At 40.5% G+C, this 23,970-nt stretch overlaps 2 protein-coding genes across 2 annotated transcripts in view; one reads left to right on the forward strand and one right to left on the reverse strand.

Annotated features, from left to right (window-relative positions):
• The window catches only part of apbb1ip (amyloid beta (A4) precursor protein-binding, family B, member 1 interacting protein), a 26,476-nt gene extending 14,319 nt beyond the window's left edge, over positions 1-12,157 (reverse strand). Inside the window, exons 1-5 of the mRNA XM_078281265.1 lie at positions 11,930-12,157; positions 5,387-5,446; positions 3,993-4,080; positions 2,342-2,634; positions 837-974 (exon numbers count right to left, since the gene is read on the reverse strand). Coding sequence (XP_078137391.1) covers positions 837-974; positions 2,342-2,634; positions 3,993-4,080; positions 5,387-5,446 — 579 coding nt within the window. The 5' untranslated portion in view covers positions 11,930-12,157. The remainder of the gene's footprint in view (positions 1-836; positions 975-2,341; positions 2,635-3,992; positions 4,081-5,386; positions 5,447-11,929) is intronic.
• A 3,269-nt stretch (positions 12,158-15,426) lies between these two features.
• nell3 (NELL (neural EGFL like) family member 3) lies at positions 15,427-19,867 on the forward strand. The gene is made up of 5 exons (XM_078281029.1): positions 15,427-15,554; positions 15,696-16,355; positions 16,903-17,462; positions 17,819-17,885; positions 18,038-19,867. The coding sequence occupies exons 2-5, from the start codon at positions 15,731-15,733 to the stop codon at positions 19,567-19,569; spliced, it is 2,784 nt and encodes a 927-aa protein (XP_078137155.1). The 5' UTR covers positions 15,427-15,554; positions 15,696-15,730; the 3' UTR covers positions 19,570-19,867.
• Positions 19,868-23,970: the final 4,103 nt, after the last annotated feature.

The raw sequence follows: 23,970 nt of genomic DNA on the forward strand, positions 1-23,970 counted from the left end.
ACCTTTACTGGAAAACAATATGGGTTTGGCATGTGGTTGAATGAAATGTCACTGGATATCAAATTATTTTCCCTCTTACAGTACTTCCTAATGCAAAGCAGGTATCTTCAAAATATGTGATCCGTGTCGAAAGCATGTTCCAGAACATGTCTATCTGAAAGCTTTTTTCTATCTGAAAAGCCTCTGCTCACAGATGGTTCTGCTGCAACCACTGAGAGTGCACCTTGCTCTTCTGCGTCTAACAACGCTGATACAGATGTTCCTGTGAAAGTGGCCAGTGGTCTGTGTTTCCTCAGCATCCACACACACCCACACCCACACACACACCCACACCCACACACACACACACCCACACACCCACACACACACACACACACACACACACACACACACACACACAGTAAGTTTAGATTTTTCTAAGAATTTATAATAATAATATAATAATTAATAATTATTGTCTTAGGGAAACAGGTCATTAATGCAGCCATGAATAGAAGTGTAGAACTTGGCAGTCATATCATCAGTCACTTAACCTATGATAACATTTGAATGGAACTAGTTTAGTTCTGTGTTAAATTGCACATCCTGGTGTGAAGCTTTGCATGCAAGACCACATGTCTGTGCTTTTGTTGACTGCTTTGAAGATGAGAAAGTTTCCACATATCACCCAAAGAGGGGAAACGGCGCTGTCCTTCAGGACGTTGGCTGGATGAAGGTAGCCATCCATTACCGTGATTGATGGCTCTCCCAAAGGAAAAGAAAGAGCCATACTGTCTTTGATGATTACGTCTTTTACAGTGAAGTCCATGTAGCCGTAATTCACGATGTCTTTAAAGTTTACCGTTGCCAGTGGATGTAAGATTAGAGGAGTACACTTCAGGGTTTGGTTGTCTTACCTTTTTCACTTTAGCTTCCTTGAGCTTCTCAAGAGCAAGCTTGATTTTGTCTGCTTTTATGTTCGCCTCCATTTCCTCCTAAATAGGGCAAACAATAATAAGTTATGTTTTAGTGCAGAATAGATGTTCATCCATTAGTTATAATCTAGCATAAGTGGGATATATTCTACCATGGTGTCATTGTGTTAAAGCTACACTAGTATACTCAGTAAACCGCACACTACACAATCATGTAGTAACTCCAGGAAATAGTTTGACATCCTGGGAAAATACGCCTATTTGGTTAGATTACTGCTCCAGAACACAACTTGTCATTGTTACACTTTGTTTTTTGTACGGATTAAACATTTTTTTAGTTTATGCTAAGCTAGGTAATTGGCAGCCGACTGTAGCTTCAAATTTACCATACAGTATATACATTCTCATCTAATTCTCGTAACTCTGGCAGGTTCATTTCTGCGGATGTAGCACTTTAATGCTGTTCAGGAGATGTAGTGTTTAATTTTCATTTCCCATTTGTGGAAGAATTCCATTTGGGACATTAGATCTAATCTAATAAATCTCAATTAGCAAGGATAGGATATGCTTTACTTTGGTTTATAACTTGGGTGTGTTTTTACATTAAAATCCTATCCTGCCTACAGTGCAGTTTTAATGAACTTGTACACCTCTACCTAACAATGACGCATTCTTTGCCTCAGCACAGCTGGTGTTTTTACCTCAGAAGGATGAGGTAACAAGCCCTGCTAAAGCAATAAGCTCCCGTCTGGCTTTGCCCCCCCCCCCTCCTCCTCCACCCCACCACTGCCACATCTTACCCCCCCTTCTCCAACCTTTGGTATTGATCCTGTTACTCTCTCCTGCCTCACTGTTTGATCTGTTCCAGACAGACTCTCTGCTGTTTCGCCTCACAGGTCTCTGTAACTGTAACAGATGCCTCCATCCAGGAACAACTACGCCATGATCTCACCGTCCAACTGTTATAAGAGCAATACCACTCTTCCCATTTCCACAAAGACAAAAAGAAATCACTAGAAATGTATATGCTGGGAACTGGTGATGCTTTTGATGTAAAACTGTCTTGTCACGCACGGCTCAGGAAGCGCTTTCTTATAGTAAACCAAGACACGCCACCAATAAAACAGAGATTATGACATTATTGCCTCTCTCTGCTTCATGTGCTCTTGTGTACCGTATCACATTTTAAGGGCCTACCAATGCTCACAGAAAGACATTTTCTCTTCTGCTTCACTGTCATCCCATATTGTTGCATTTTCCTTGAAAACTGTACTAACCAAAATCAACTCTCTATAACTCTGACAACAAGCATTGGTTAAAACTCTCACTTCGTACATTTTGGACCAGTTCCAAGAAGTAGAGAGAGGTTAAAAGGTCATCACAGAAATGCTGCTCTCATCTTACAAAGTGTACAATGGCTTACTCACCTTTGTAGGCTTTGGGACCTGAGGGGGCGGAGGTGGTAAAGGGGAGGCGGTGGAGGAGGCCGGGGTGCTAACATTGCTGCTCGTGCTGCTCGCTGGTGATGCCGGGGAAGCGAGGGAGGAGGCAGGGTGGGTGCTCAGGCCCTTAGGTGGTGGCGGTAAGTCTGGTGGGGGGAGTGATGGCACCTTCAGAACTTCCTTTTGTGCTGCAAATTTCTCCTCCGTGGCATTGAGATCAGCCACCAAATCAGCCATGAGCGCATCCAAATCGCAGTCTTCCAGTTCATTGAGGGACTCTGATAGATAGATAGATAGATAGATAGATAGATAGATAGATAGATAGATAGATAGATAGATAGATAGATAGTCTAGATGTCTGTATAGTCTAGATGTCTGTATAGTCTAGATGATTTGTCTATTACTCTGGTTTATGATAACATACCTGCAAAACTAATGACATGAGTCATTAGAGTCACTGATTAGAGTCACTGAATGAGCGAAAACTCAAACTGGTTCTTTGTCTTATTTCTTTATGGAAATTTTGTTTTTGTTTTGTGCCCTTTTTTTCTGTCACTCTGATTACTCTGAAAGATCATATTGAAAAATTGAGTTGTCAATAAGGAAGAAAGCTCAAGCACCTTATTATTTTTGTTAGTTTTTTTTTCATTGATTTAATTTGCATAGCTTTTTGTCTTTCTTTTCTTTTGTTTCTATATTTATTTTATCTTGTGATGTGTGGTTGTTAATTGATGGTTAGACCTGATCTGTCATGTATTTGTTCTGTTGGTTGTTTTTGTGTTTGTGGAATGTATTTGTTTGTGGAATAAAAAAACACACACACATAAACAGCACCTGCTAAACATCAGCAGGCTAATATTGTCATTGTGATGATATGTTGATGTTAGCATTTAGCTTAAAGCACAGCTTAGAGGTTATAGATTTATATTGCGATTAATTGGCATTCAGTAAGATGTAGGAAGATTTGTCTTTTTCTCCCCCCAAATTGTGGGGAAGAGAAAATTAACAAATTAGCAAATTAGCCTGATCACTAATCAAAACACACCTCTTCAGATTAGCTTTCCACATACAATAGTCTTACATTTCTCACCTGATAGTTAGATAGTTTATTGTTTTTAATTGCTTTTAATATGCTTGTTTTATGTGTTGGTTTTATTAGTTATCTGTTTTTAATGTGCTATATGTGCTGGTTTTACTGCAAAGTGTCTTTGAGTACCATGTAAAGCGCTACATAAATAAAATACATTATTATTATTATGTATTTGACAGGACTGAAGCACTGTACTTGACATACAGGGGACCAGGGACGGGGAGACTTTAGAGTAATGACAACAGATGCTGCAACCTTGCTTTAACGTTAACCTGCTTGTGTTACAGCCCATACAAGCCAGAGTACACACTTAGTAATTACAGCTTCATCTAGCAACAGTAGCCAGATACACTGCAGAGCAACTGAATGCTGAATTTCTACCTCTTTTACGTCACTGCCAGTAATCTGGATCATCTTCTAGATAACTGAAACATGTAATATATAATCTGCTGTTGCACAACTGCAGCGTTGTGGAGAGTCATCGTGGAAAAGTTTAACACTTAGCTCTTTCAAGTATTTCTACACACAGACAAAATGTTAAGTCACCATTCAGGTCAGTATAGCCAATAGAGTAGTTGACTTCCTTGTTGGTACTGGGGGGAGGCGCAGGAGGTACTGTTTCCTGTCCGAGACTCTGCGGGGAAGAATGAACAAGGCAGTGTGTTTATAAGAGCATGGATATAATATCTGTACAGACCCCCAGAGGCTCAGCGAGTTAATCAACAACACATTCTGAAACATAAACTGTCCCCAAACATTATGTAAGAAAGTAGAATGTTTACACGTGTAATTTTGCATCTGTTTTTAGGTATTACACCTAAAAGAGCTTTTATGTGTTATATTAAGCCCCCCGACAAAGTAGAAGTGATTTAAAATGACGGGTGGGTTGGAAAACAACATTAAAGTGGTCAGCAAGGTTTTTCACAAAGAAAAACAACGTGTAATCTCTAGCTGGTTCATGCCATTTGACCTCCCCTGCAGAAGAGAGTGTAATTTATGGTTGTTAAATGACCACAAAAGAGTGACACCCCCCCCCCACCCCACCGACGCTGTGTCTGCCAGTCTAGAGTGTCTGGGTGATCGATGGTGGGTTTTAGTGAGTTTGTCGTCGAAGAAGAAAAGTCTATCCAAGGGGAGAGAATTAACCATGGGCAGTCTGGAGAAACCATGTTGTTGAGGCCAATCCGTGTTGCAAGAAAGATGTGTATAATATTGTTCATTAAAACCTATTTTTATTGCAAAAACAATGACGATCTGATACACTCTGTGCTGTGACAGCATAAAAAGGTAAGTTCCTATTGTGCTTTACACTGGAAATTTATAAAATTTGTTTAATATTAATAATACTCAAATTATTTTTTAAATGGCACCTGCTTTTTGCAAATCATTTTTTAGGCCAATGAAACGAAGTGAAACCAAAAGGTTATTGTTGTTCCATATACAACTCTAGGCTATTATGATTCCATCCACTCTTTAAAATGGATTCACATTTTACCAGTCCTTTTTAAAATTAATTTCTTTTTTAACTTCTTCATTTTCTTTTTCTCTTTTTCTTTAGTTTTGATGTTTGTTTTGCCTTTGCCTGCTTTTATTCCAGCAATGACATTTGTAAGTACATTTCTTTACAAACGGCTCTGAGCAACTCATTGAAAATACATATGTTAATAAAAAAAGCATTGCTAATAATAATAAAAACATTTAAAAAAATCCAATCCTTATCCATATAGATTTTATGTTATAAAGACTAGTATTAGATACATATTTCTGTCTCAAAAGTAAACAGCAATGAGGTACAATACTACTTACATAATAAGTAATGAGTGATAATTAATTAAATAGGGCCCAGGGAAATAAATAGAAGAAAAAGCCTCCAGATGTGGAGTGAAGTGCTGGAATAAAACTGTGTGACCGTAGTTGTCATGACGACCGTCTTAGCTCACCTGAGTGAGGAGGTCCATCTCCCCCAGCAGGTCACTGAACATGGCGTCAATGTCGTCCATCTGTTTAAAGCAACAACAGAAGTGTAAGACACCAAAGAAAAACTCAAAGATCACTGTTGGAGCACCGTGTCTATCAATGTATTGATTGGTGCTGCAAGGAAGCAAAGAGTTTAAAGGTCCTATGACATGCTGCTTTTTGGATGCGTTTATATAGACCTTAGTGGTCCCCTTATGCTGTATCTGAAGTCTCTTTTATATAGACCTTAGTGGTCCCCTAATACTGTATCTGAAGTCTCTTTTATATAGACCTCAGTGGTCCCCTTATGCTGTATCTGAAGTCTCTTTTATATAGACCTTAGTAGTCCCCTAATACTGTATCTGAAGTCTCTTTTATATAGGCCTTAGTGGTCCCCTAATACTGTATCTGAAGTCTCTTTCCCGAAATTCAGCCTTGGTGCAGAATTACAGCCACTAGAGCCAGTCCCACAATGAGCTTTCCTTAGGATGTGCCATTTCTGTGTCTGTAGCTATTGAGGAGGACAGAGGTGAGGTGGGGGTGTGGCCTTGACCAACTGCCACTTTGCTCATTTGAAAGCCATGATGTCTCTCTCTCTTTCTCATGGGGGGGCCAAATTCTCTGGGCGGGCAAAGCAGAGAAAGGGGAGGTAACCTTCCTCCTTATGACGTCATAAGGAGCAAGATTCCAGATCGGCCCATCTGAGCTTTCATTTTCTCAAAGGCAGAGCAGGATACCCAGGGCTCGGTTTACACCTATCGCCATTTCTAGCTCAGGCTGGGGGAACGCATATTAATGTTAAAAAACCTCATAAAGTGACATTTTCATGCCATAGGACCTTTAAATTGATTGGATATGGTTGCCATGACGAATGACAGTGAAGGAATGTGTGGAATGAAGAGGTAAACACATCCGAGCGGTGAAACAACTGTTAAATACACATGCATGTTACACAGCCAGTGGTGAGACACAGTACTTTACTTTGAAATGTGTGCAGTTGTATTTAGTGCCCTGAGGCCATGCTATCATGCAAAACATCTCCAACCCAGACTGAAGGAAGAAAAGTAAGAATGCATTACTTCCAGGCATTCATTTTGCACCGGAACGTGTTGAGTCTTGTTGCACATGTTGAGTTGGAGAGTGAAATATTTCATTTTTGTATTTTCTGTCAGTCAGAAGTAAAATGTACTTTGTTATTGACCGAGCAGGGCATCTCCCACAAGTTTTACTTTATTTTAAGCCGAAAAAAGATCCTCTTACTCAACACTGCAATCAGTCTTGTGTCATTAAATACCATGTGTTGAAATCATGCACTGACATTACATGATTACAATGTGCAATGTTTGTTTCAACCATTGAGACAATACCAATTAATTTCAAATACTGTGTACTAAAGAACTAAAATCTGAATTCATGGCCACAAAAATGGATCCCTGAAACATGCTAAGTTGTAAAAAATTTGAAACGATCGATAGTAAAAACATATGCATGCTGTATACTTTGCTTATTGTAGCTATCAATTGCTGATCAAGTCTCAAGGCTCGTAAACTTGACTGCTTCAGATTCATACAGTTTAATCCAGACATCGTTGATATTTTTTAGTCTAAAGTAGCAAAATAGCCGGTGGAACGACTGTTTTTCCTGAAAACAACTTCTGAAGATCCACTTGAGATTTCAATCTGTAATTATGTACAGTATGCTGACTCTCACACATGTATTATTTGAATCCCCATTTTCTCAGAGCAAATGTTATGATGGGCTAGAATGTGCAGTCAAAACAGAGTCCCTGTTTTTCTTACAGTGGAACATGACCAGTAGTGGGGAGGTGTCAGTGGGAGTTCATTCAGTCACAGTGGGGCTTTGATGGGGTTTTAACTTCACTAATTCCAGAAATGTAATGTGCTGTATTGTATCAGCGTGCCAGACAGTGACTGAGTCTGTAAGGGTATACTATTCTGATTGAAGACATTCAAAAGAAAGTATAGCTGCATTGACTGCTGAACCACTCTGGTGTTTTAGTTTTATTTTGGTGTTTCATTCAGAAGATGAATTCCATTGACTTTTGACTTTTCCTCTTGTGCCTCCATGAAGTCAAAGTTTCCTCTTATCCAGTGAAATATCTCAAAATCTTCTGGATGGATTGTCAAAAAAAAAAAAAAAAAAGGACATTGATGGACATTGATGGTTTCCAGATGATCTCCTGACTTTTCATCTTGCGCCATCATCAAGTGAACATTTTTGGTCATTTGGTTTATGACCAAATACCTGCATCAATAATCAGCCTCAGCTTTCCTACTTTGTCAGCAAGGGCAAACCCAGTTTTCATTGTTGTACAATACTTAATTTACTTACTTTAATTCATATCCAAACACTTTGTGTAAAGTTTAGAACAAAACATGATTCAAGACAATACTATTTATGACTTCGGAGCAGTCTAGCTATGAGCGCGGCTGTATTTTTGTAAGAACAGTAACGGCTAACTGAGATACCTTAGTGTGGCTTTACTAATTTTGTAGCACAAAATCACCATTGGTCTGCAAAACTCAGAGTTTGGGTTGTTATAATGAGTAATCATGGTTATGTTTAGCTGTAAGATTTGATACACTTATACTTGAATATGAAATTGTGTTCTGGTTATAGAAGAAGCTGGGGTCAGTTTGGTGTGGTTAAAGGTAAGGAAACAATATATGGGCTATTATGACATCTGCACATCTCAAACAGACCACATAGTGACTGCACACTTTTTACCCACTTTTTTATAGGCCTCCTTGTTATTGTACCATTAGCCACTAATCTCAAAACTAAAATAAGCTCCACCCACTCATTCATTTCATTGGATTAACTCAACCAATTTTCTCTCCCTCAGAAAAATGTTAACATAACTACATCGTCAGTCTTCACTTTTCCCCCTGCTGTTATGGTACATACGATATGAAAATATTATCTCAAACAAAGTGTAACTTGCTGCTTTTACTCATCACATTATGGAATCTGTTTAGTCAAAAGAAAACATCTTCAGAGATTTAATCAAAAACATAATAAGAAACTCGGGGCAAACCCTCAGTCACCCTGCAGAGGAGACAAGAGTGATTGATTGTGTTCCAGGCAAGAGTTCATACAGTGCTGTGACATGATGTTTCTCATTTGAATGTGAAATGGATCAATATTGTTCCAACATCTAACAGATGGCATGTGCATGTATGGTTTAAAGCTTATGAAAACGGTATCTTCTCATTCAATAAATGAGTTTGTGCTGTAGATAAAAAAACTAAGTATTTTCCAGAATGACTAAACTTCTTTGCATGTCGTGCAGTTATTCCTATATGACTAGTGTATTTGTGGGTCTTTCTAACTGTTGTAGCAAGTGGGCCCACTCCTCTACAAGAATGGTTTGCCCTAGGAGGAAGTGGTAAAGGGTGTACTTCCTGCCACTTGCAATGTTGAAATCGTTTATGAAATGGTGAAACGAGCAGCCACCTAAGACCTTAATGCTCACGTTTCCTTCACTCACATGATGTCACATTGTAATTGTCTGAAAACATCATTTACATGGACCTATGTATGTGACATTCTGCATAATTACAAAACAATATGTATATAGTGTCACCTCACATTTTGTTATTTATCTTGATTTTTTAAAAATATTTTACTATTTCAATTTTGCTATTTTATATTTGTTATTTATACTGTCATTCTGGCAGCTGCTAAACTGTGTTTCATTATTGAAAACAATGACAACAAAGATCTCTTCTATTCTAACATAACATAACGTTTAGCAATTGCAGTCTCAAAAATGATAAAATACTATATAACCACTCCTTAATTATTTTCATTCTCCTTTTCTTCCCGTGGTGTCAGATTTTCTGTAGTGTCATGACAACCACAAATCAACAGACCTCACTGTAACAACCCACATAGAACACTTAAACACTGTGACCGTTTATAATGTGTATTCTTAAAGTCACACAAGGGAAAAACTTAGTGTCAGTCAGGTCACTCTCTGGCAGCTGCTTTTAGAGGCCAAATGCATCAAATGAAGCACTCCCAACTCTTGTACAGTAAAGAGAAGTCAGAGAGAGTGTAGCATTGGCCAGACCTTGACAACAAAGGCAAAAGTTGCTGTGCTGTTCTTGTGATGTTCATAATTACTTCTTCTGCACATAAATGCACGATTGTATTCATGTCTCACTCCACCCATCAACATTAAACTTAGAGAAGTATTATACTTCTTTTTTTTTAACTGTAGGTGTGACTGAGGTGTTGTTAACAGAACACAGAGAACCACAGAAAAGGTGTTAACTTTAAGCTGGTGTCATTACAACCATACACGATTATCAGTAGAGGCTAGTTGTTTTACATAAAAGAATAGTTTAAAATGTCAAAAATAAGCATATTTGCCTTTTTGCTGAGAGTTAATGAAAAGATTGACAACACTCATATCGTAGACATACTCATAACTGTTGACTGAATGAGATTCAGATGATGAAGCTAGAGCCAGGAGGCAATTAGCTTAGCTTAGCATAACATCTAGAAAACAGCCAAGCTACCCTGGCTATTGATTAAACAAACAAGATATAATTGTTAGTGTTGGTAAATTGTTTGTTTTTTTAATCTTAGGACAGAGCGTGCTAGCTGTTTCCCTTCATTTCCTGTCCTTATGCTAAGCTAAGCTAACTATCTATTGGCTCTAGCTTCATATTTTACACAGATGGATGGATTTTACACAGATGGATGTGAGTGGTATCAATCTTGTCATCAAACCCTCAGCAAGAAAGCAAATAAGCTCATTTCCTAACATGTCCATGGCTCAAGGTATAAGGGATAACGTGGATCTGTTGTGAAATCATGCAAAAGATTGTGTCAGCAATATTGGAAAACCTTCATAGTTAGAAGTGAGAGTTTGGCAATCACTAATGCTATTTGAAAGAACCATTACTGATGCATAAAGTGCTCTGAAGTGAGCTGACTTTTCCATTGAAATTGCACAAACTGATGACAAGTGTAGATTGTCCTCTGCAAAGTGAGATGGAGAGAATAATGGGATCATTTCATTTCCCTTCAATAACTGCATTTGCTGTCAAACAAAGTAAGTATTTGGGCTCATATTCACATTACTTTGGATAAAGTTGCAGCCTGAAGGAAGACAATCATGAAAGTATGCCGCTGCCTCTTTGCCCCATTTCTATTTTCTTTCCTGAAACCACTCTAAAAATATGTCATTTGTCAGCATTTACAAATATTACTGGTAACACTCTGGCATGAAATCTGGCGCCCTTTCAAACCCGCACAATGCATTGTAAAAACACACCATTCTGTTTCTGATATCCAAAGAAAGACAAAGACAAAAATATTGCATGCAAGCGACTTCTACATTCCTCCAGAAAACGAATCCTAAATAATCTCAGATATTTCTCAACATATTAAGTCCACACACATCACTCAAGTTTCAGACGAGAAAATAGAAACCAGACAACAACCCTAAGTGGCTGTATAGAAGAACAGCATGTTTACTATAATGTATAGAAACTCCCTCTCTTACTCGGCTTGAATAACTTTAATTGGGTCTTTGGCAGATGTGTTTACAGAACTGGATGTACTATACAGTAAAGTAGGCAAATTAGGGAGTCGGCTGCAGAAACAAAGCACTGAAGAGCATTAAGAATCATAACCGACATTTAACAATACATACAGTAAGATAGTATGTTTGCTGAAGGGAGTTTGTGCTTTTGTAGAAATCAAATATGGACACTTATTTCCACTAAGGTTATATTTACATGGGGAAAATAATCATCAAATCCCCTCTGCATATGAGTCATTGGACAGTCTGTCTAAACATATATTGCAACGTTTTCTGGCCTCGTCAGCATTCAAAATCAGAAAACTGTCAGCTAAAAGGTTTTTACTCCAGCATTCCAAGTAGACTCTTGCAGTGATATGCAGTTTATAAGTAATCCAGTCCTTTTTTTCCTGTGACTTAATCTCATCTCAAAAAGCCAAATGTACATTATGTTCCTATCATCAGTGACAGCACTATTAGCTTTAAAATAAGAGGCCAACCCTATCAGTTTCATGGGGTTATTGAGTCATACAGCAGTCTGAAATGAGAGCCAGGTCCACCCAGTTGGAAAGCAGATGAACTAACACCCTTTTCATTATATTAAAATAGCCCAATGACTACCTTATCGCTGTACAGCAACCTAATTAAGCCTTATACCGAGAGTAAAAAAACCATCCCGGGTGACAATAGCCATTTTGTTTTATTTTTCTACTATCATACCATAATTTAACAACTTTAAAAGTCTGTATCGTATTAGGAGGAGGGTTTAAATCACAAAATTTGACAGGATGTCTAAGATTTTCAATCTGTATTATGAACATTTGTATGGTCCTTCCAGCATTTATTTGACAGCCCAACAAGGATTCATATATTCATATAGTCAAAGTCACGTACGCTCAGAGGAAAGCAGCTATGGGTGTTTTCCGTTAACTGAAGGTACAACATCCAACTTAGCAGAGATGTAACTCACCTTTTTTAAATGTATTAATCCTTGTTTCAGCGGTTAGTTTCAAGATAACAGCTTCATGGACATCAGTTTCACCCCTAAATACTACTCTCTAATAAAGCTCAAGTTGTATACAGGCAGTTTTGGGTGTGTTGATGTGGATTGCATCTGGCTCTCTTGACTGTTGACTTCTTCCTGCTTTATGCGGAAGTTCAGGTCCAGACCTGTCACTGCATTCCTTCCAAAAGCTCAATACTTTCACAACACTCTTGTCTTGGCAGCGCTGGGCCGTCCCCCTTGACAGCCTCCATATATACACTGTACTGCAAGTGTTTTAAACATAGACAGATCAGGAGAAAATTGCAGTCAAGTTTGCTGTGACTTCCAATCATGGTGCTGATTGACAAGCCTTTGAGTAGATGTGAAAGTTTTTGGAAGAGGTCTCGGTGGGATCGAGGGAACGGCTGATTCAGCACAAGGAATGGGACGGTCTAGGTTAATGATTAGATTAGACTTTAGACAGGAGTGGTAATGTGGCACGTCAAAGCAGTGAACACCAGACTCAAGCTGAGTTCCTGTGATCTAAATTCTTCTGCAAAACACAGTGTCGCCTCTAGACAGATCCATAACATTTAGCAGTATTTGCTGTACAACTTTCAAAAACAATAAGTGTTTTTTCTGCGCTTAAAATCAGGAAGGAATATCATAAGACACTGGTGTGTTGCAATGAGGTCGGTTATCTTGGGGGGGGGGGACCAAGGAGAGTCAAGCTGTCAAGCTATGAATAGCCTCCGGCTCTTATCTGACCAGGCAGACACAGATAGCTCTATTTATTTGCATTTCTCCTTGAGAGTCGACCTGGGAGGCCAAAAAAACAAGATTTCACATCTCTTTTTTTTAAATCTCTCCTCAGCTTACAGAGGCGTCAAAATATAAGAAAAAGGTCAAAAAGTACTGTGAAATGAGGATCATGGTGCAAAATGATGCTTAAAAGAACAGCTTGCCCTCATTTCCACTCATTTAATCTGTTTAAAAAGAAAAATATGACTTTGCATTACTATGCATTTGCATTATTTTGCTATTATTAGCACTTCTGTGTCCTATTTTCCCCCCAAATACCAGCCTCAGCTCCACTGGGAAAGGCAGACCACCCTCTCTGTGGCGAAATCCTGTCATCATACAGTGAAGCCAAGCACCACAGGGGGAAACCAAGTCACATTGAACGCATCCAAGAGCTTTTCTTGACCCGTGATGTATTAAACAAACAGTCGGGGTACAGGCATGTGTCCCAAAACACCCTCATTTCCTCTCTCAGGGGTTGACAAACAGATGGACACCATAGGCAGCCTTACATTAGCTGCAAGCATCTCCTTAACACGAGCCCACCGGTGCCTCTGAGAACATTTCTCAAGTAGATACACTGATTAACGGTTGTCAAGCACGGCAGCAAAGAGAGGGGTGATTTTTCTGCTTTGTTGTGTCTTTGCAGTCACTCTTCAGTCACGAGGGTGGTCCAACAGAGTGGCTATAAATCATGTTTTTGGCCCAGAAAGTGTAGAAGCTATTTTGTGCATTTCAAATAAAGCAGGGGCTGCAATTTCAAACCTTTACAGGTTGCAAAACAAATCCTCATTTATTTGGGTTTTAAAGTGTTGCAGAACCCCAGATGTTAATGTGTGAGGTGTAAGAGAGGGCATACTTTTAAGCTATTAGAATCCATCATATTAAATCAGAGTGCTCCGACACACCTCTAAAATCCTTTCTCTGGCTTTTCTGCACTAAAAGAAAATGGGGTGATAATGACAAAACCACTGGGCACCTCTGAAAACGATAAAGCATTTGTCAAATATACTTCACAGTGATGATGTGAACAGTGATGCATCAGGAGTGTTGTAGTGCCCTCTGTTTGTACTCTGCTGTACTATACATTTCAGCTCAGTGGGGGGTGGAGAGCAGTTCATGCTACCAGCCTGCACCACTTCTTTTCTTTGTAGATCCACTCTGCATGTTTACACCAACAGTAAGCTGGATCTTTTCTGTGTATGCAACTAATTGAAGTTTCCAATCAGGCCCTCCTGCTCTGCTTGGCAGGATTGATTTGCCAACAGAATCCAACAAACAATGAAACTGTGGTTTGTTTTTATTAACATGAGTCAAACTTGCCACTATGGAGGCCCATTCCTGCCCAAACATACTCATGGTAAAGCAAAATGAATATTAAGTTAACATTATGACATAATAAATCAAAAATTATGAACTATTTAGTCCAGATTATGGGAGAATACATTATAATGAGAAACCAAGTAAAAGATGATGAGATAAATCACAATTATGGGATACAAAGTCTAGAAAATATTGAACTAATAATTCAAAACTATGAAAAACTAAAGGCAAATGATTAGATTAGTCACAAATTTGAGATATTAAGTATACAACAAGAGATATTCATCAAAATGAGAAGAAAAAAATGTAAGAGTAAGTCCACATTTTAAGAAAATAAATCACAGTTTTGAGAGAATAAGTCAATATTATGAGATATATCAAACATGAGATAGCAAGTGAACATTATAAGATAAGTCAAAATGTTGAGATACTAAGTAAACATTGAGTTAAAAAATTATGAGAAAAGTATGAGAAACCAAAATTAAGACAAAATTATGAGATGCTAGATCGCTAACTCAAAGTTTTGTTAAGAATTCTAAATTATGAAAAACTAAGACAAAAGTGCTGGATAATATGTCACAAATACAGTATGACATATTAAGTGCACATTGCGAGTCAAAATAATGAGACAATAAATCAACTTTTTGAATTATTAAAGAAGATAAATCAACTTCATAACAGTCTTTTTTTTTCCCCCTCGTTATTTTCTTTTCTTGGTGGAAATTAGCTTCCCTACCTGCCTGACATTGAAATAAAATCAAACAAAAAAATTGACATCAGAACCTGCCAAACTACAAACATCCCAGCACACATAAGCCTCAGATAACCCCCCCGCTGGACATGGACAAAATGAGAGGGTCCAAAAAAACAGCTGTGGGTTTCACATTCCTGACTTCTGCCATAGGTCCTTTCAACAAAAGTTTGACCTCTGTTGGCTCCTTCTATAAAGAGGGGCGCTCTTGTGTTGACAAGGCCACCGTAACCTGAAGGACACTGGGTTGAGGACAAGCAGCTGTCTCAACATTTAGGATGTGCTAAACAAAAAACACTGACACTTTCTACAACTTGGATGGTCATAAGGTCATAGGGAAGTAAACTGTGAGCAAAATGAAAAGTGACAGTCATCAGGAAAAAAGATGACAGGACTAGAGACAATTATTCTGGCAACCCATTGATAAAATCTCCCTTTGTTTTTTTCTTTTAAAATGAAAATGGGAGCCAATATTTCGATTTAGAAAACTCTTTTTTTTTTTTTTTTAAACTCAATGGGGAATTCCTGTGTGGAGAACAGGGAAGGGGAAGGGTTAATTTGTGGCCGGGGAAACCTGATGCTAATTAAGTCTTAGGAATGCCACATACAGACAATGTAGTGCAGAAGCCCCCAGAGTGCGTCAGGCATGGAGAGAGCCAGTGGTTATGCGTGTGTCTAATGTTTTTATTCCGTACTGAGAGTCGGGAAAGCCAGTCTCACCGAACCCTGCTGAAGGTAATGTTCTGTCAAGAGTCTCTGTGGCAAGGTGATACCATTTGTTCTCAGTTGTGACAGAGATGTTTCATCTGAAAGGAGAAGATCAGTGATGGACTTCTTTGGGACTCAAGCTTAACTCGCATGTTTCTTCTTTTGCAGATAGAGAGAGAGAGAGCTATAGAACTGACGCAAAAATGGTTTTATTAACACCAGTGCTGTTGCTGCTGCTGTCTTTGATATCACTGCAAGCTGTCGCAGAGATTTGCCGGGGGACGCACTGCTACGGCGCGGAAACCGGCGATCCAAGACCGTGCACCGGAGCGCACTGTCCGGGGAGCAGATCCTTTAGAACGCCGCGGCAGTTTAACCCGACAACGCAGGGGAGAGCGGCGCATGTAGTTGCCAGCCAACACCATGCGTACCCGAGCTCTCCAAGAGCAGCATCGGAAGCCTATCCGGCTGTCCAGACACTTCGCGTGCGGCACAGTGACAGCGGCAACGGCGCACGTATAAAAGCGCCTGAAGTTTTACCTGCGCGATGCACCGATGCGGACTGCGCCGCTCTTGTGAAACAACTTCAGCCCACTAATGACACCCAAGACTGTAGAGGGATCGAGTGCAGACTGCCACTGAGGATACGGCCAAAAGCTCGAGCAAAGTATTGTGTGGGAGAGGGATGTAGTTCAGAGGAGAGCCAGCCTGTCCATCTGTCCGACAGAGCCGCACAGTTTCTGGGAGATTTTCCGGAGCTTGGATATCCGTCATCGGAACTTGGCGGCGCGCCTTTGGGTGTCCAGCTCACATGTGACATCAAGCCAGGTCTGCTATCATCATCATCTTCTAAAATGTTAACCGTTGTGGTTATATAGTTATAGGATTCACTTCTTCAAAATATCATGCACAATTTCGCACCACAGTGTGATATTTCTGGCTGAGTGACAAGCTTCAAAAGAAGTTGATGAATTATATTGCACTGACAACAGTATGCCTATAATTTCCCCAAATGTATGTTACTCTTTATTGACTTGAATCCTCTATTTCCACCAGTGATCTGCAAAATGGGATTATGGTCTAAAAGCAAAAGGAAGACCTTCAGTCCAAAAATGATAACTGCAGAGCAACTGGACTGGAAAAATGTCTCTGAGTCAGTTGTCCAGAAAATGTGCTTTGATGTTGGTCCATACAGGAAACTTTCATTGCACTTGCCAGCTAGGCCAATAAAGTGGGGTCACTGGGTGTTCACACTTTGTTCCAGCATTATTTGCAGAAAGAGTCTTAATCTCATTTAATCACTTTCTCAACTACAGAGTTTAACAATAAGCACTTGTCTGATCCCATCTTTCATTCTGTATCATTTTCCCCACAGGGGAGAATGAAGTTCCCTCAGAAGATGCCCTCATCTTGCACCTCCAGCTGGCAAAGGGGCAGGAAAAGCTGGTGGAGGCCCTGCGAGGCCAGCAGATGGTCATCCGCGACCTGCAGCAGAAGCTCGCCGACCAACAGGAGGCGCTACTGTCCCAGCAGAGGGAGATCCTGGACCAGCAGCGGCGCATGTATGAGCAGATGGATGTGGTAAAGGCCCAGTACGGCCTCCTCTCAGACACCGTCAAACAGGTTTCCTTCCAGGGTCTGCAGGCTGAGCTGCAGAGCTACTTCGAGAGCCACCTGGCGGGTCTGCAGAGCCAGGCCCGCAGCCACCTGCAGAAGTCCTCCGCCGTGCACAAAATGGACATGGACTCAAAGGTGATGGATGTAGTCGGAGAGGCTCATTTTCCTCAACCTCTGCTGGGATGCCCTTCACCCTGTGGGAAGGAGGAGTTCTGTGATTTTCAGAGGGACCCACCTCAGTGTGAGAAGTGCACCATGTGTCCACCGGGCTTCTTTCTGATCTCACAGTGTTCTCCTACTGCAGACAGGATGTGCCAGGTATAGTCATTTAAAATACTGATATGTTCACAGACCCCTGTAGCTATATTTTAAACACACTGTGGTCGGTTTTCACAATGGTATGACGCACATCTGTTCTATATTGATGTTATCTGTAATGTGTGAAAACCAACCCACTGCACCCAAAAGTGTGAATGGGTTTTCAGCTGATCACTCAGTGGTTTTCAAGCATATGGCAGCAAACATAACAGCTGATTTGGAGTGTAAATGTTTATACTCATCCCTGATCAAAATAAAACTAAACTCTGCTATCTGCAGTTTCAGTACAACCTATTGTTAACATTAAAATGTAAATTAAACAATATGTATTCATGATGATAATTTATGAATTGCAGGACAGAGATGAATGTCTGGAAGTACCAAACATTTGTGGAGAGCGAGTGAAGTGCCTTAATACTCCAGGTGAGTTCAACATATTGCTTATTTTTAAAGCAGTTTATTCTCTTATTGTAGTGGAATAAAATCATTTCCCTCTTAGTATTTTCAGTTTAGAACAAACTTTACACCTTTTTACTCCTTGGTTTCTCTATTCTCTCTGGTCTTTATCCCCACAGGGGGGTTCAGGTGTCTGGGAGTTTCTGAGAGAGAAGCAATGATGGGCTTGTGTGGTCACGACTACTTCTACAACCAGGAGCTGCAGGAGTGCCAGGCCTGTTCTGACTGTGATGGAGAGTCCGTTTCCTCTCCCTGCACGGCTATCAGTGACTCTGTCTGCGGCCAGCCTTCAGAGAGCCGACTCTCCCAGTCTTGGGGGGCCAATGTGGCAGTTCCCCCTGCGAGGACCTCTGGCGCCCACATCTTCCCCGGACTTCAGCTAAACATCCGAGGCAAAGAGAGAATTGATCTGTTGTCCAACGAGGCGGGGCAGGTGAAGTTTTTGCAGCATGGCCTGGTGTGGTTGGATCATAACTTTGCGATAAAGCACAGCTGCAGGAACTTCCTTCAGGTGGGAATGAGGCTCAATGGGAGCCAGGAGGAAGAGGGCCGGGACCTCAGTGGTGTTCGCATCGAACAGCCGGACGGGAAGTACTTCCAGGGTGTCAGCACCAGCAGTGGAGTCGAGGTGGAGCCGAACCAAACTTTCACTCTGCTACTTAAGAGTCCGAATCAACACTGCAACCAGAGCAAGGATCTTCACATCTATGATATCACCACCCCTTCTTTCAGCTTGCTCTGGTTGTCACATGACACCGGTGCTGTAGCTATGACGGCACAAATGTCCCTGTTGACGCACTACCAGACCAGCTACCGCCCAACTTTCCGCATGACCTCAGTGTCGGACCCGTATATGATCATTGTAACCCACGACAACCGCGGAGTGCGCTTCACAGAAAGTGGTGTTGTAAAGTTCGTCCTCCAACAGGCGCTTTACTCTATGGGCCACACCTGCATTCAAGAGGGTTTCTCCCTGATTGCCTACACCAACCGCAACGGGACTGGCCAGGAGGCGATGCAAGCATTCAAGACGGGCGTCAACTACAGGGACACCTCCATCACCCTCTCTGGCGCTGTGAGCGTAGCTAGCGGGGACACGCTTAGCTTCGAGGTCACATCTCCGTCCCAGTGCAACATCCGCTACTTTGGGGACAGCACCGGGATCAGTATGCTGAGTCTTATCTGGATTCCCTCAGCTGTGTCGTCAGCCCTGACTGCTACAGTGTCCAGAACTGGTCTGCCCTTTGGAGCCGTCAGGAATAAGCCACTGTCATTCCAGCAGATCAGCCCGGACACGCTACAGCTTCATTTGGCACGCTCGGGGGAGCCAAACAGCCAGAAGAACTTTATATTTCACGAGAAAGGGACGGCGAACATAGCCCTCAACCTGAAGCTGATACACTCCTGCAATATTGTAAAACTCACTTTGCAGCGGGTTGGGGGTCAGGGCCAGCAGGCGGGTCCTGTGGCTCAACAGGTGTCTGGATATATGCCTGAAGGGAGCGAGTGGGCCAGTATCGGGCTGAGGGCCTCATTTCCGGTCCAGAACGGTACAGCGATCTATGTTACTCTGGACTGCATCCGCGGACGGGTTAACCAGATAACACACGAGGGCGGCACTAACATTTCAATCCTCTGGGTTGCAGTGTGATCCAAGAAGGGATGAAGCCTTTGTCATTAATACAGTTTGTGAAAAAAGACAGTTTTGCACAATATTGAATTGCAGAGCAGATTCAACAATTTACCAAATTAAGAGAGAAAACTAGATGAAAAACAATGTTATTCATCTATTACACATATTTTGTCATATTATTGATTTAAATGTTTCATCACCTCTTTTATGACTTTTATTGTGAAATCCCTTTTGGGTATGATTAACATACATAAGTACTGCTTTTGCTTGAAGTACTTCGGCTGGTTGAGCAGTGACCAATTCTTCATGGTGTTGGCTTGATGTGTGTGTGTGTGTGTGTGTGTGTGTGTGTGTGTGTGTAGTGTGTGTGTACAGTATGTGTGAGTGTGTGTACATACATGTGCAGTGGTGCTTATATATGTGTATATAAGTGTGTGTGTGTGTGTGTGTGTGTGTCATTGGCATGCCTACTTTTGTATGAGTCGGTTAATATGTATATCCTTCTATTCCTGCACATATTTAACTTGCGTACTGTATGTAACAAACCTTTTTGTATTATATCATTAGGCATTTTAAAATAGTTTGATATTTTGGGACATATGCTCATTCACTTTCTGGATGAATTAAAGTAGATAGATGCCACTCACCAATATGAGCTGTATCAATTTTCTCATCTAGCCTTACTCAAACTATATTCATGCATTTCCAAAATGGCAAGCGATCCCTTCAAAGCTCTAAAAGAGTCATGAAAGAGCTATACATACAATTATATGTAGTAAAATTTCATAAGTAGGAGTTGGTATTTGATATTGTTTTTGATGATATTTATTTGCCTTTTATAAAACATGACTTTTGTATTTACACTATACAATGCATACATTTGTCAGACATGAGAAAGATATATGTCCTGTATAGCACTGAGTAGGCAGTGTTAAAATCAAATACATGCAGTGATAGCCTCTATCATAGGTTTATTTGCACACATATAGTTTAACTTAGTATTATGGAATGTGCAAACATCATACTTTGTTATTCTTTGCCTAAACGCTGTTTCCCTGTGAAGAGTTGCCCATGCATATCCTTCCTAATTGCCTCTGTGTGTGTTCTTTCCTCTAAACAATTAGGCATAATTAAGTGTTTCAGGGAGTTGGCAGCGAAGCCGCCACTGACATTCTTCAGCTTTATTCTCACTTCATTATGTTTAGTGATTTATTTTGTTCTGTGGTTGGGCTTTCTGCACTCAATGCATGCATACTTGTTCAACACCAAATAAAATGTGCATATATTTTGCCAGAAAATAAGTTTTACTCATAGCTTGTTAATCCGCAAGATATTTCAAATTGTATTTAAATTTAGCATGATGTAAAGCATTCCTGTATAGCCACATCATATGGCCTTAATTCCAATATCTTAACATTTATTTTATTGTGGGTTTTAAATAATGTTCCATCAAATTAAAAAGGGTAAAAGTTTACCATTCAGACGTTACTCATTCCATTTAATCTCAAAACATACTGAATCTATTTGAAAGCAACCTTATTCAACAGCTATAGGTGCCAAAATTGAAGACATAATACCTGGAAAATCATACACTGCATATTCCTCTCAATTGGTCTTAATCAAGTTCAAATTATTCTTCCATCTATTACCTATAGGAGAGCTGTACTTTAGCTTAAAAATAACAAATAGCCTGTGAGTCAAGGAGAGAGAGAGCGAGAGACTGGTTGTAAGAAACAATCAAATGTTTCTGTCGGTTGCCTGAATTGAAAACAGGTGTTTCAGTGGAGCAATACTCCAGATGTCTGACGCTGCAGATCAAATGAGAGCCACAGCACTTGAAGAGTTTCAGAGACACCAGAGAGAGAAATGGGGACAGAGAAACCGCAGGAAAGAGAAAAAAACTAAGCAAAGGAATGTGTGTGTATTAAAAACTTTGTATTTTAAGCTCCTCTAATCAATATTTTCTATATTCACCATGGTTTAAATGACTACATGTAATGTGAAAGGGCTCACTTGTGGTGGGGAAAAGTTATTACCCAACTCTGTAGTTCCCATTAGCTCTATGACACTTCTTTTAGTTAGCCTCTTTAGTTGTGTTTTGGTTGGACGGCCAACAAATTCCACATTCATCAACCCCATTTCCAGTAGATGTTTCCAGCAAAAAAAGCTGATACAGTAAGCTCACTTTATGCCACCTGCCTAGCACCAAATGGCAGACACACAAAGTTAGGCCTTAGCTGGTGAAGCTTCAAAGTTATTTTCTCCTGGAACGGTTGGAGGCCAAAGCTAAAAAGGAGAGTATGGAGTTACATTCATCAAGTGGCCAAAAACACGACTCAGGCAACTGATTGTTGTGGAGGTGGGATCCATCATGGTGCCACTCAATCACTAAAAGACAAAGTTTAGCTACTTTTGAGCTAATTATTTCACCCACTTTCTTGTAACCGCATTCATTAGCTACTCAAATCTCACTCCATAGATCAGTCAGCACAGTTCTTGAGGAGCTAGCAGACCTGGAAGCATTCATTGATCACAACTATATGATCAACAGCGTAAAGTAGAAACTACTTGCGCTACGCTCGAACTAGTCTATATCCACGACGTTCCACTTCCGGATTGCTGCAGTGCTGCCGGAAATCCCGCCTGATGTCCCTCTTTTCGGCCAGATGTCCGTTACCTTCCACTTTCTTTGTGTTGGAATTTTAAACTCCGGTCAATTCATGAGACTATGGTTAACTGCTCGTCAGATCTCTGCAGGGTAAATCCAGACAGCTAGCTAGACTATCTGTCCAGAGTTTTTTGTTGTATGACTAAAACAAACTTTTGAACGTACACATGTTCCACCAAAACAAGTTCCTTCCCGAGGCTATTTTGCAGAGGCACCGTGGGGCTGAGACTTAGCGCCGCCCATGACGATTGTGATTGGTTTTAAGAAATGCCAATGAACCAGCGCACGTTTTTCTCCCATCCCAGACTGGGCAGGCCCTCCTCTGCAGCGCTGTGGAGGAAGTTCTGGCAAAGTGAGACTACGCCCAAGCAAGACTCCTCAATCTAGCAAAAGAAGACATCATCCACTTAGACAAGCAATCTGCAGACTACAGCTATCATAGTTATTCATCAATAATCAAAGGATTGCAGCTTAAGCCTTACATTTGCCCTCAAAATCACAAAAGTTGACTTGACAACAAATTAATGCCAATTAAAAACCAACACATGACTGTTCCATTTACTGCCACACGGTGGCAGTTTAATCATGTGGACTGTCATCATGTGACCGTCATCATGTGACCATTCCATTCATCGTAACCAGCACAGTTAAACACGTAAATGTTGTGAAACAGTACTAGTTAAGGCAACAAAAATACAGGTTAGAAAAACATCTGGGATTGGCTTTAAATGGTTTAAAATGAGCCGTGTAAAAACTACTGAAATGAGAAAGTAACGTGACATCACTGCATCACGGACTGTAAAACTCATAAAGAATGAAACTTTTGGTTTCACATGGGACACGAACCACAATCTCCTGAGTAAAGAGTCCTGTGTTTCTTCTTCCTTACGAGCAATTTGGCCCTTACTTTCCCCCCCCCCTCACTTCCTTGTTTGCTCTTGCGATAATTACTACAGCCACCAGAGGTTGCCACCAAACAAGAAACTTAATTGCTGGTCATTATGAGCTGCTTGTATAATCGACCCATACGGTCATTTTCTGGGTGGGGACAGGCAGGTCTGCTGGATGTATAATAGGCAATTTATTGCTCACACATCAGCCTATACAACATCATAAAGCAGTCAGGTGTTGTTTTAGGTTTGCTTCCCCCAACATTTAAGCACTTCAACCTACAATAAGATTTTTTGGTCACTGGGGGGCAGTGGAAAAAGTTGTAAACACTAACCTTCTAAGTTGATTTACAACCTTAGTTTTTGTCTAGGGGAACTCAGGAAGTAACCTAAAATGGTTACCCAAACCTTTGGAAAACAAAACATCAGTAAGCCAACTGCTGAGACAATTCACGTTAGCAATGAATGATTCATTTACAGCAGACAAAATGGTAAGCAATGTTAAACAAACTAAAAATAGAAGTTAAATAACAGGTTCCACAAGGCCTAAACAACAAACAAAAACCCACACTACCTAGAATAGAAGAATAGAAGAAGCTGAACTACAGACTCAAACAAAAGTACATAATACTAACCTCCCTGGCTGTTCACAAAACAGGAGAATAAAACAAATGGTGGAGAAACCGCTACAAAACTTCAGGTAACTGAGACTAATTTTCAAAACAGGTACTGGATCAAAATGACACCAAAACAGAGTAGGCGTACCAACTAGCTATTAGCAGCACCATGGCAAAATGAAGGGGAGAAACATTGGCTCTGGGAGTTGATATGCACCTCTGCTGACAATCAGATGGAGATCAG

The sequence above is a fragment of the Sander vitreus genome, chromosome 22 (assembly GCF_031162955.1).
Source record: "Sander vitreus isolate 19-12246 chromosome 22, sanVit1, whole genome shotgun sequence".
Classification (NCBI taxonomy): Eukaryota; Metazoa; Chordata; class Actinopteri; order Perciformes; family Percidae; genus Sander; species Sander vitreus.

Excerpts from the sequence above, each read along its gene's own strand:
- nell3 (XM_078281029.1), top strand. The coding sequence starts at position 15,731 with ATGGTTTTATTAACACCAGTGCTGTTGCTGCTGCTGTCTTTGATATCA. Across the intron at positions 17,463-17,818 it reads CTGCAGACAGGATGTGCCAG|GACAGAGATGAATGTCTGGA; the intron begins GTATAGTCATTT and ends TATGAATTGCAG. Across the intron at positions 17,886-18,037 it reads GAAGTGCCTTAATACTCCAG|GGGGGTTCAGGTGTCTGGGA; the intron begins GTGAGTTCAACA and ends TTATCCCCACAG.